We start from the raw sequence: 12,394 nt of genomic DNA on the forward strand, positions 1-12,394 counted from the left end.
CACGTCCCCGCACGATTGGTTCCGTCACTCTTCTACACTTACATGGATTTCCAATGTCAATGTTTCTAACATCAGCTTTGCCAGCTCTCCTTACACCTTTGTCTCCTAGAGCAAAAACCTGAAATGCAGCTACCTCCTCCTGCTGGGTGACTATAGACCTTAATGACAGAGCTCGCAACTGCTTAGTGAAGCTGATTAGCTGCAGCCCCTCGGGTTGCGTGCTCGAAGGTGTGCTGGCCAATCCACATGTCATTTCTGTGCCTCTTCCCTGCTCCTTCTCAGCATTTGAACATCATTTGACTAGTGTGAACAAGAGTCTATACTTGGGAGAGCCCAGGGTGAGAGAGTCACTAGACCCTGGTTATACAGTGCTCTGTCACGGCTCTGAGGTGCAGTTAACTTCACTTGCTGCACAAGGAACCAGTCCCAGAATCTGAACCAATTGTCCATCAGCGAGTTTTTGACTCCCTCTGTCCGGGATGGATGAATTGGGATTCTTGGCCCCTGCATTTGTGTTTCAAGCTTCACTCCGGTTCATCCCTTTTCAGCTGCTCACCCAGGAGCGCCGCCAGCTTTTTTGCCGCCCTAGGCGGCGGAAGGTCCCGCCCCCTAAATGCCACCCCCGACAGAGGCGGCGGAAAGTCTCGCCCCCGAAATGCTGCCGACGACCGGGGCGGCCTGTATCGATGCTGGTTCTGGTGGGACCCAACTGAGAGTGCCAATTCAGGACAAATTGCTCAAACAGGGCAGTTACAGCCCAAGGCTGGGGGTTTTCCACCTCTAAGGCAAACCAAACCAGCCAGACAGTGAAGTCTTGGGTCTCACCCCACTGGCTAACCACAAGTCACACAAGCAATTCCCTTAGACACTCCAGTTTCCCAGTATCACCACCAGTGCCACTCGATATGGGGACAAATGGTTATGAAAACCAATACCCCAGTAAGAGGGAAAAAAAGGTTCTCTCGATCCCGAAGGACCAAGCCCCAGACCCAGGTCAATATACAAATTAGATCTTACCCACAAATCAAGCTGTTGCCAATCCTTTAGAATCTAAAGGTTTATTCATAAAAGGAAAAAGATAGAGATGAGAGTTAGAATTGGTTAAATGGAATCAATTACATACAGTCATGGCAAAGTTCTTGGTTCAGGCTTGCAGCAGCGATAGAATAAACTGCAGGTTCAAATCAAGTCTCTTGAACATCCCCAGCTGGGATGGGTCATCAATCCTTTGTTCAGAGCTTCAGTTTGTAGCAAAGTCCCTCCAGAGGTAAGAAGCAGGACTGAAGACAAAATGGAGATGAGGCATCGGCCCTTTTATAGTCTTTTCCAGGTGTAAGAACACCTCTTTGTTCTTACTGTGGAAAATTATAGCAAAATGGAGTCTGGAGTCACATGGGCATGTTCCTGCATAGTTTGCTGAGTTACAAGGCGTAACTGCCTTCTCTCCATGGGTCAGTTGTATAGCTGATGGTCCTTAATGGGCCATCAAGCAGGCCAGGCAGAGCTAACACCAACTTGTCTGGGATGTTTCCCAGAAGCATAGCGTAAGTTTCAAATACAGACAGTACAGAGCCAATATTCATAACTTCAACTACAAAATTGATACACACATATAGACAACATAATCATAACTAGTAAACCATAACCTTGTCTTAGACACCTCATTTGACCCCCTTTATAGAAGATTTGGTGTCACTACCGGACCTTGGTTGCAACCATGTTCTATATGGTCCCAGATTATATAAAAAACATCACACGGCCGCAGTCGCCGCCCCCCAAATGTTAGCGCCTTAGGCGACCAACTAGGTTGCCTAATGGGTTGCGCCGGCCCTGTCCTCACCTGCCTGCTGGCCCTGACAGCCCCACTTCTCACCACAGACACACAAAACCCGCCCATCTGAACGGGATTCATCCATGCAATCAGGAACTTCCACCCAAAGGAACTGAAGACAGGTGTGTCGTGTATCTGCTCCTCTATCCCTCACCCCGTCCCTGGAGCGCCCCAGGATGCGACTGATGGGGTGGCTGGCTATTATGGAGGCACAAAGGGGTTGGGAGAAAATAATCAAGAAGAACTTTTGCTGAAAATGCAAACCTAGGCTGGAAATCTGTGCAGGGCTGGGCTCAGCGAAAATGATCTTTTGAGCTGCTCTTATTAACCGTGGTCCTGTACTTCCTGGTTTGCGTCGGACCCAGAAGCAGCAGTAGCATGAGGTTTTCTCCCAGGATTTCCATTAAGGCCAAACCCCAGATACGTCCGTAATTGGTGAGAAGGGCTGACTTTACAAGGGGAGAGGGATAGCTCAGTGGTTTGAACCCAGGATTGTGAGTTGAATCCTTGAGGGAGCCATTTAGGGATCTGGGGCAAAAATCTGTCTGGGGATTGGCCCTGCTTTGAGCAGGGGGTGGGACTAGATGACCTCCTGAGGTCCCTTCCAATCCTGATATTCTATGATAAGATTTCCAGACCACCCACATCCTACTTATCTTGAGACAATTACCAACAGTTTGGACGCCTGTCCCAGCTGAAGCTCTGCACTATGGAAATTCAGCACCGGTAGGGCTCCCAGCTTCCCTCCCCCTGAAAAAATCCCTCTTTCCAAACCTGCCCCCCAAACTCCCCCTTACGCACGCTCTCCATGCAGGCTCTGTCAGGAAGGCCAATTGGACAGGGGATGCACTGAAGGGCCATGGTCAGGAGGGGAATGGAAAGATGCAGTTTGGGGGGGGCAACGCCCCTTCACATTCCCCCCCTCTACACCTCTGCCAGTGGACCAGCCAGGACTACATCTTGGGAGGAGCATAGAGAGCTTTTGGGCCAGGTGCTGGCTAAAGAGGCTTGGAGCTGAGAGCAGGGAGGCTAATCCCTGCTGTTGACTCCTGCTGTGTTTGGAGAAGCAGGACTCTGTATGTTCCTTGTCAATAAACAAGACATCAAAAAATTACCAGACTCCACTGCCAATTTCTGCTCCCCACTGGAATATCCCCAGGGCCCCAAACTTTGACTAGCCCCTTGGGTTGAAGAGGGACACCAATATCTTTATTGTGCGGTTTCGTTGCACGTCTATCTAATCTCAGTGGTTTATCAGCAACTAATTACTGTTGCAATGTTTTCTCATGTAATAACCATATTTATTAAAAACACAGAGGGCAGGTTTTTGAACCTAAACTCACCACTGCTAATACATGCAGGATTCAGATGTAAAGTCCTGGCTTTGAGTCATCCCCCATTTAAATGCTCAATGACAGTTGCTAGAAATCCAGTGTCATGATTCATTGATCACTAATGCCAAGGGGCAGTGGCAGGGCTGGGAGAAGCAGAGGTTAATGTGGGTCTAAAGTCGTAGTGAGTGACATGGCTTCCAGCGAGGCAGAGTGGAAGTGGGGGTCCAGTTATACACACCAATCACACTCTTCGTGTCATTCGAACGCACCGGCGGGGTCAGCTCTCAGCATTTATTCCAGGGGATTTACCGTGCAGAAGCCAACAGGGAAGGGGGTGAGCAGAGTGGAGGCATTGCAGGGACTGCACTGATTAGGTGGGGGATGGCGCGTTGTGTCTGATCTAATATTGTCTCCCCTTCTCAGCGGCGCCGGCTCCCAAGGAGGATGGGCTCCTCCTGCCGGACCCAGCACACGTCTGTTGGCTTAACCAGGATGAGGGAAGACTTGCACTCCCCACTCTTACAGAACCCTGCCCAGTAGATGTAGCTGTGACGTTGTGCAGTCTATATGGTTTTATAAAAACTTGATAATAAGTCAATATAATGTAACTGAGATAGTTTTAGAGAAAATACGGTAATAAGTGAATGTAAGTAACTGGGATATGCCTCACGCAAAAGTTCTCTTGTAAGGTATCATTACAAGCTGGGCTCATCCTCGACACTGAAGATGTCGTACTCTGCGTAGCGGGTGTTGTTGGATTTGTCCTCCACGACAAAGCGGACCTTGTAGATGTTCTGCCGCGTGAGCAGGGACAGGTACTCGTTGCCCAGCCAGTAATCCTGCTGCATGTTCCCAAAGCCGTACTTGTAGGTGCTCCAGGACTCCTTCCAGGTGATCTCTGTGTTGTAAGACTTTCTCTGGACAACGGTCCAGCCCTTGCATTCGGTGTCCATGTCACACCACAACACTCGAGGGGGAGAGCCTGCTGGCTGGATGACCTGGACCCCGCTGGGGCTGTCCCTGGGAATGTTGCTGCAGTCTTTGGGGAACCCTGAAATGCCACGAATATCAGGTTAAGGGGGCAGGTGGGGAGTGGGGGAGAGAGCGCGAGCTAGCTCGATCAAATCAGCCTGGGGTAACTGGAGGCTGGGTTTTAGAGGCAGGTCCTGTGTATTTCACAATACTACAGCCACAGAATCCGCCCCGGCCATTCCTGGCCACAGAATCCGGCTCCAGATCTTACACTTTCATTTTACCAATAAAATAAAATAAGAATAGTTTCTTGCTCTACTGGTTTTGAAGAAAACTTGAAGAGATGATTCAAGTGTAAACCAAGGCTCTGCATCCTTCCTGAGTCCGTACTGCTGAAGAAATCGTTTGGGGAGGGTGGGGGAGACGCTGCCAGATCCATCTCAGCGAATGTTAATTATGAAACCCATCGGTGACAATTTAAATGGGAGTTTTCAAAGAGCCTAAGGGAGTTTGACACCCGACTGTGATTGGAATTCAGTGGGATTTAGGCACCCAACTCCCTGTGGCGCCTTTGAAAATTCCAGACGTCCTATCGAGGGGCTTGTCTTTGGGGCAGAAAATGTCCCGAACTATCCTGGTAGAATGAGATCACTGTGGTTATACTACCCCTCCCCTCCCCAGGGTCCTCCCTCGAGCCTGAGCCCCCCAGCTCCCCTACCCCCCAGACAATCCCCCTGTGTGCTCCTCCCCCATAGCTGAGCCGAGGGGGAGGAGCTGCTGAGCACTGCGGGGGCAGGGGCTCAGGGCCCTGGCCTGCCTGGGCAAGCCCCTGAGCAGCTCCCAGAGCCGCTGGAGGTGTGGGGAGAAGGGAATGAAAACCCCTGACAAGGAGGAACTGGCTCTCCCTGCTGCCTGGACTCTGGGGGCAAGGCTTCTAGGCATGAGCGAGAGATTCCCAGCTGTTAGCCAGGGCTAGCCCTAGTATAGGAGTTGGTGAGATGGAAGGGTAGAACTGCCAGCCAATTTGGGGGGGGTGCCTTGTTCTCACACGCTGCCCTGCGGTTGGCACCAGTGCTCTTCAGTTACTGCCGGCGGCTTGGCAGCCGTTACCGAAGAAAGGGATAACGAAGCTGTCTAAAGCAAACAGCCAGTCGAGCAGCACCTCCCCCACCTCGGCGGGCCCATTCCCAGGCGCTGGAGGCCTGCGAATGGGAGCAGTGGGCTCACTAGCGCAGGCCGGCCTTGCGATCCCTTCGGAGAACTCAGCGTTTCTTTGGGCCCAGCGCTGGCGGAGGGGCTGGAAGGTGCATTCAGTGGATAAGTGGATCTAGGGGTGACCCCGGCATGGGGGAGAGGAGCAGAATCAGGCCCACGATGCCCTGATCTCGGATATGGCAGATGATAGAAGCTCTCCGACGGGTTCTCTACTCATCCCTCTTGACCTTCTTGTGGGCCAGGGCCCCGTTGCCTTGCACGGGGGCTACGCAAAGGAGTGCCATCATGGACAGCACAGACAGGAGCAGGAGAGAGCTGGACTGGAACCCTGCAGGGGACAGAAACCACTGGACATGAGACCAGGAGAGAGTTTTACAAGTGCCTAAATTCCACTAGAAGTCACTGGGATTTAGGCACTTAAGTGACTTAGCCACTCTTGAAAATGTTACCCTTAGACGCTAAGGCCAGAGTTTTCAGAGGGCTCAACTACTGGGCCAGATTTTCAGAAGAGCTCATCTCCCAGATAGGCACCGCAGGACATGGCTGGATGTTCAAAGGTCGCCCCAAGTCTCTGGAGACGGGGTGAAGCCCACCATTCACCTCTCCCCCGGCCCGGCCACTGTCTCCGTATCTGCAGCCGGCCCGATGAGCACACAGCTGGGACCCAGCTGCAGGGTAAAAACCATTCAAAGATTGCGGCTCCGATGGCCTGGCTCCCGGGTCCCCCGCAGGTCAGGGCCGGCTGGAGCGCTCCCTGTGGTGGGGAAGGAGATGCCTCCTCTCTCCCCGCGCTTCACCGCTGCAAGGGGAGTGCTGCTCGGAGCAACCCCCTCTGTCCCAGCTCCCCCGTCCACAGTCACTGCCACCAGCCAGAGGGCAGTGCCCGCTCACCCACACAGAGACAGCAGCTGGGCAGCCTCCGGCAGGGCTCTGCCCCCCTCAGATGAGCGCCAGGTGAGAGGGGTCCAGGGCACAGAGCTGCTGTGTGCCCCACGCCAAGCATGCTGCCCCCTGCACTGCAGCCCAGCAGCCCAGAGGGGGACACGCTGCTGACACTGCAGCTGTTCTGTGGGCCCAGCTCAGGCCAGGCTTAAAGTGGGCAGAGTCGCCAGGGGCCACAGTCCTGGACAAAAAGAGTTCAAAATGGAGCCGGGTCGCTGAGGGCTGCACTGTAAGCGCTGCCCTAGCAAGGGCATGGCCATTTATTTCAGCCGGGATTAACATAGACACCCCTCCCCCGCCCCACACATGCTTTTCCCAGGCCACCTTCAGCACTCAGCGCAGGGATTCACAATGACCTTGCCGGGATCAGCAGCCCAGAGCAATCCAGACTCTTGGACAGAAACCGGCTCATTCACTCCCCGCCCCCCTAGGTGTATCTATCCCGGCCCTGGTATTACATCTTGTGTAGCTACAGCCCACATAACGCAGAGCACGGCATATGCAGCCCCCAATGGTAAATAGGTTGAGAACCCTACAGCAGAGGCTCACGTGTGAAGCTCCAGAGGTCCCAAGTTTGATTATAGCTGCTGCCGGCCCATGACAGTTGCAAAATGGCAGCTTTTTTGGGGGTAGGGTGGGGTGAGGCGGGCCGGGCAGGGTGTGTGTGTGTCAAAGTGCTTTCTGTCATCCATCGTTGTATTCATGTGGTGTTGCAAAGTTAGAAAGTCCACAACTAACCCCACAAGTGACCTATACTGTTAGTCTTAAAGGTGCCACAAGACCCTCTATTACTTTTTACAGATTCAGACTAACACGGCTACCCCTCTGATACTTCCGACAAGTGACCATGATACAAATGTGCAAATGAATTAGAGAGAGAGAGAGAGAGAACAACGTGTAAACGACACACCGAAACACACTGCTGCAATGGAAACACTTTGCCCAGACATGCATGGCCGGCTTTAGCAAGAGCGGGGCCCGATTCCTGGAATCGAGTTGCGCCGCGGGGGGGGGGGGACGGGGAGAGACCTGAGCCGCGCCGCGCCGCAAGGGGGGGACGGGGGGAGACCCGAGCCGCGCCGCGGGGGTGGGGATGGGGGGAGACCCGCGCCGCGCCGCGGGGGGGGATGGGGAGAGACCCGAGCCGCGCTGCGCCGCGGGGCAGGGACAGGGGGAGACCCTAGCCATGCCGCGCCACGGGGGAGGGACGGGGGGAGACCCAAGCCAAGCCGCGGGAGCCGCGCAACGGGGACTGGGCCAGGCCGGAGCCAACCCGAGCTGCGGAGGCCGGGCTGGAGCCAAGCCGGGCCCGAGCCGCCTCCCCGGAGCCCTTCTCGCGCCCCCACCACCCCAGCTTACCTTGTGCTGCCGGCCCGCCCCTGCTTCTTTTCAGACTTCCCGCGAATCTCTGATTCGCAGGAAGCAGGGGAGGGGGCGGAGCGTTCAGGGGAGGGGAGGAGGGGGAAGTGAGCTGGGGGCGGGGCGGACAGCTGCAGCGCGGGGCCCTCTTGGCGCTAAAGCCGGCCCTGCAGACATTGTCCACAGACAGATTGCATTGGAAACACCTTCTTTTTGGAGCTGCCTGGACCCCAAATTCTTCAGACAATGTCACAGCCCAAGTAACTGTGACACGCTGCCAGCAATCTCAGGTATCCTTGTGAGAGAGGAGAGAGGCGTAACCCCATGACAGGCAAAGGGTTAAAGCTTTAAAGGAGAAGGATTTCAGTGAGTCTGACAATCCAGAACTACAATGTTTGGAACTGAAGTGAAATACCAATCTGGAGTCACTCATCCTTGAAAACACGCCTCCCCTTCTCCTGACGCCCCAGAGGAGCAGGGACTCTGCCAGCTAGCAGCTGTTCACACACTGTTATAGTCTAAGACACAGAGGGCCTGAGTTCGACCTGTGACCTTGGAAAACTCATTACACTGCACCATACCTCAGTTTCCCCATTTTTAAAACATGGTTTATGCTAGTTCCTTTGTGTTCTAAAGTACTTTGGCCCCAATCCCCAAAGGTACTTGGATCAGGGAGGGAGGATTCCTTCCTAGGGTTCCGCCGAGTGCTGAGGAAGGGACCGCCCCCCCAACAGGCTCCTGGCACCCCATGGCTCCAAGGGCATGCTTTATTAACCAGTGAGCACTGCCAGACTCCTAGCTAGTCAGGCTTATGCTGCAGCATGCAGTTGCTGGGGGAAATGCTGCTCCGTTTCAAAGGAAAAGCAGCGTATATCTGCGCCCCTGTCCCTGGCCAGGCAGGGTCGGGAAAGCAGAGGATACACCAGGGCTCCCCTCCCGCTTGTGCACCTGCCCGGGCTGAGGGGCGGCACTGAGAGGAGTGCAGGCTGCCCCTCTCTATGCGGTAGTTACTGCGTCTGTCTGGGCACGTTCCTTCCTGTGCCTGGGCACTCAGGGCACATGGTGTCCTACAGGGGCCGGATAGAATGCCCTGCCCACTGCACCACCACCACGTGCCCACACCGCCTGGGCCTTTGATACCCATCACCAGGCTCTGGACCTACATCTCCAGGCTGTGTGAAATGCTGGTCATTTCAATAAAACTCACCGAGCATGGTCCGAACGGGAGGTCCTAGATCTCATTGTGTGTTTGGGAGATGAATCTGTTATGGCAGAACTACATACCAAAAAAAGGAACGCAAATACGTACCAAAAAGCCAGGGAGGCGAACAGGTGCTCTGGGTCACAGACCCATACATTCCGCTTCTACCGTGAGCTGCATGCAATTATGGGGGGTAACGCCACCACCACCCCACCACTGTCCGTGGACACCTGCAAGGGGGGAGTTGCACGGAGCGAGGAGGATGAGTTATTGGAGTACAAAGAAGAGGAGGAGAGTGCACAGGCGGCAAGTGGGGAATCCATTTCCCCCCCTAGCCAGGAACTATTCTTAACGCTGCAGCCAATAGCCTCCCCTCACTCCCAAGGCGGGCTCCCAGACCATGACCCTGGAGAAGGTACTTCTGGTGAGTGAGAGCCTGATCGGAGCCATGTGGTAGGGGGCAGGGGGGAAACCTTAGTTTAAAGGGCTCGTCCCTGCTCAGAGCCTCATCGGAGCCACGCGGTGGGTGCGGGGGGGGGGAGAGGTGTTGTTTGAAGCGATCATCCAGAGAGCCCACAGGCCCTCCTTTTATATGGCAAACCCACCAGGCATTGCTTGCTGTGGGAAAGGGGGCCCAGCAGTTTGAAAGCATTGAAATGAATGCGCAAGAAGCAGAACCCCACGTGCCCCTAGGGCAAGCTGAATTCTGTTGCCCAGCCGTGTGTGATGGTTTACTCACACCAAAGTGGCAGGCACTTCAGTATAAGAGGTAAAATGCTAACTTGTACAGAAAGAACATGTGCTGTGTACTATGAATTGTGTTTCACTGAGAAAGAGTGTCCCATTTGTTCTCCGAAATGTATCTTTTAAAATACTACCTTCCCTTTTTCTCCTCTCACAGGTGCAAATGTTTCAAAGCGGCCCCTATCTACTCCATCCCAGAGGCTGGTCCAGATTAGAAGGCGGAAAAAACAAACTCAGGACGACATGTTCGCCGAACTCGTGCAGTCCTCCCGCACTGATAGGGCCCAGCTGAAACAATTGCAGAGTCCCGTAAAGCATTACAGGAACATGAAGAGAGGAGGGACGCATGCAATGAGAGCAGGCAGGACGCTATGGTCAAGTTCATGGGGGAGCAAACTGACATGCTGCGCTGTATGGTGGATGTAATGCAGGAAAGGCAGCAAGACCACAGACTGCTGCTGCAGCCCTCCCGCCTCTGCAAGTTTCATAGCCTCCTCACCCAGACACCCAAGAACATGAGGGTGGAGGCTATGGGACCCACACACTCAACCCCAGAGGATAGCCCAAGCAGCAGAAAGCTGACATACACAAACTTTTGATTTGGTTTCTGGATTTTTCCTTCCCTCCTCTTCCACCCCCCAACCCAATCCCCCCCTCCCCGGGCTACCTTCTGATTTCTCTCAATGTTTTGTGCAACAAATAATAAAGAACGTTTTTTAAACAATTTTGACTTTATTTCCTTTCATATATATATAGGGGGTGGGTAACTTCAAGAGAAACAAACACAACTCTCACAGCGTACCCTGGCCAGTCGTGAAACTGGCTTTCAAAGCTTCTCTAATGTGCAGCGTGCCCTGCTGCGCTTTTGTAATCGCCCTGTTGTCTGGCTGTGCAAAATTGGCTGCCAGGCGAGTTGCCTCAACCTCCCACCCCACCATAAACGTCTCCCCCTTACTCTCACAGATATTGTTGAGCACACAACAAGCAGCAATTACAATGGGAATATTGGTTGTGCTGAGATCTAACTGAGTCAGTAAACTGCACCAGCGCGCTTTCAAATGTCCAAAACCACATTCTACACCATTCTGCACTTGCTCAGTCTATAGTTGAACTGCTCCTTACTACTGTCCAGGGTGCCTGTGTATGGCTTCATTAGCATTAAGGTGTAGGCTGGGTCCCTGAAGATAACTATAGGCATTTCAACATCTCCAACAGTAATTTTTTGGGTCTGAGAAGTAAGTCCCTTCCTGCAGCTGTTCAAACAGACCAGAGTTCCTGAAGACGCAAGTGTCATGAACCTTTCCCGGCCATCCCACGTTCATGTCAGTGAAACGTCCCTTGTGATCCACCAGTGCTTGCAGCACCATTGTAAGTTTTGGCCAGCCCAAATTTTGAAAAGCCTTTTTTACTATGTACAGACGCTTCCAATATTGGGCTGGGGGCAGTGCTAATGCAAGAGGGGGAAGGAGGTAAGAGACATCCCGTGGCATATCTAAGTAAGAAATTGTCCCCCACTGAGCAAAATTATGCTACCATTGAAAAGGAATGTTATGCCATTGTCTGGGCTGTCAAGCAACTAAAGCCCTATTTGTAAAATAAAAAAATTCACTGTGTTGAGTGATCATGCCCCTCTGGTCTGGCTGCACAAGGCAAAGGGCAACAACTCCAAGTTGCTGCGTTGGAGTTTAGCCCTTCAGGAGTAGGAAATGGATATAGTCCACATAAGGGGAAAGGAAAATATTGTAGCTGATGCATTGTCCAGAGTGGAGAGCTCTTAGGATGCAGTCAGTGATGTTTGTGACATCCCTTCCTGCATCAATTTTGCTTTGGGGGGTGTGACGTTATTGATATAATCTGGGACCATATAGATCATTTTTGCAACCAAGGTCCTGTAGTGGCACCAAATCTTGTATAAAGGGGGTCAAATGGGGTGTCAAAGACAAGGTTATGGTTTACTGGTTATGATTATGCTGTCTATATATGTGTATCAATTTTGTAGTTGAAGTTATGAATATTGGCGCTATACTGTTTGTATTTCAAACTTATGCTATGCTGCTGGGTGACATCCCAGACAAACTGGTGTTAACTCTGCCTAGCCTGCTTGATGGCCCATTAAGGACCACCAGCTATACAACTGACACATGGAGAGAAGGCAGTTACGCCTTGTAACTCCGCAAAGTATGCAGGGACTGGCCCATGTGACTCCAGACTCCATTTTGCGGTAATTTTCCACAGTAAGAACAAAGGTGTTCTTACACCTGGAAAAGACTATATAAGGCTGATGCCTCATCTCCATCTTGTCTTCAATCCTGCTTCTTACCTCTGGAGGAACTTTGCTACAAGCTGAAGCTTTGAACAAAGGACTGAGGACGTGTCCCAGCGGGGGATGTATTCCAAAGCCTTGATTGAACCTGCAGTTTATTCTATCGCTGCTGGAAGCCTGAACCAAGAACTTTGCCATTACTGTATGTAATTGATTCCATTTAACCAATTCTAACTCTCATCTCTATCTTTTTCCTTTTATGAATAAACATTTAGATTCTAAAGGATTGGCAACCGCGTGATTTGTGGGTAAGATCTGGTTAGTATATTGACCTGGGTCTGGGGCTTGGTCCTTTGGGATCAGGAGAACCTTCTTCTTTTACTTGGGTATTGGTTTTCATAACCATTTGTCCCCAAAACGAGTGGGACTCGTGGTAATACTGGGAAACTGGAGTGTCTAAGGAGATTGCTTGTGAGACTTGCGGTTAGCCTGTGGGGTGAGAACGAAGTCCTCTTAGTCTGGCTGGTTTGGTT

At 52.4% G+C, this 12,394-nt stretch overlaps 1 protein-coding gene across 2 annotated transcripts; it reads right to left on the bottom strand.

Annotated features, from left to right (window-relative positions):
• Positions 1-3,837: 3,837 nt before the first annotated feature.
• On the bottom strand, positions 3,838-7,938 carry LOC135974402 (fibrinogen-like protein 1-like protein). Of its 2 annotated transcripts, none has more exons than XM_065562152.1 (2): positions 7,654-7,938; positions 3,838-4,216 (listed from the first exon to the last, which is right to left on the bottom strand). In XM_065562152.1, exon 2 carries the CDS (start codon positions 4,116-4,118, stop codon positions 3,861-3,863), a length of 258 nt encoding a protein of 85 aa, XP_065418224.1. In that variant the 5' UTR covers positions 4,119-4,216; positions 7,654-7,938; the 3' UTR covers positions 3,838-3,860. The 2 variants fall into 2 exon arrangements, with proteins under 2 accessions (XP_065418224.1, XP_065418223.1); XM_065562151.1 differs by having other exon boundaries at positions 3,838-5,680.
• Between the last annotated feature and the right edge of the window lie 4,456 nt (positions 7,939-12,394).

This window comes from Chrysemys picta, chromosome 11 (assembly GCF_011386835.1).
Source record: "Chrysemys picta bellii isolate R12L10 chromosome 11, ASM1138683v2, whole genome shotgun sequence".
NCBI lineage: Eukaryota > Metazoa > Chordata > Testudines > Emydidae > Chrysemys > Chrysemys picta.

What these genes read in the sequence shown, in the direction of transcription:
- LOC135974402 (XM_065562152.1), bottom strand. Translation starts at nt 4,118, where the DNA reads ATGGACACCGAATGCAAGGGCTGGACCGTTGTCCAGAGAAAGTCTTAC.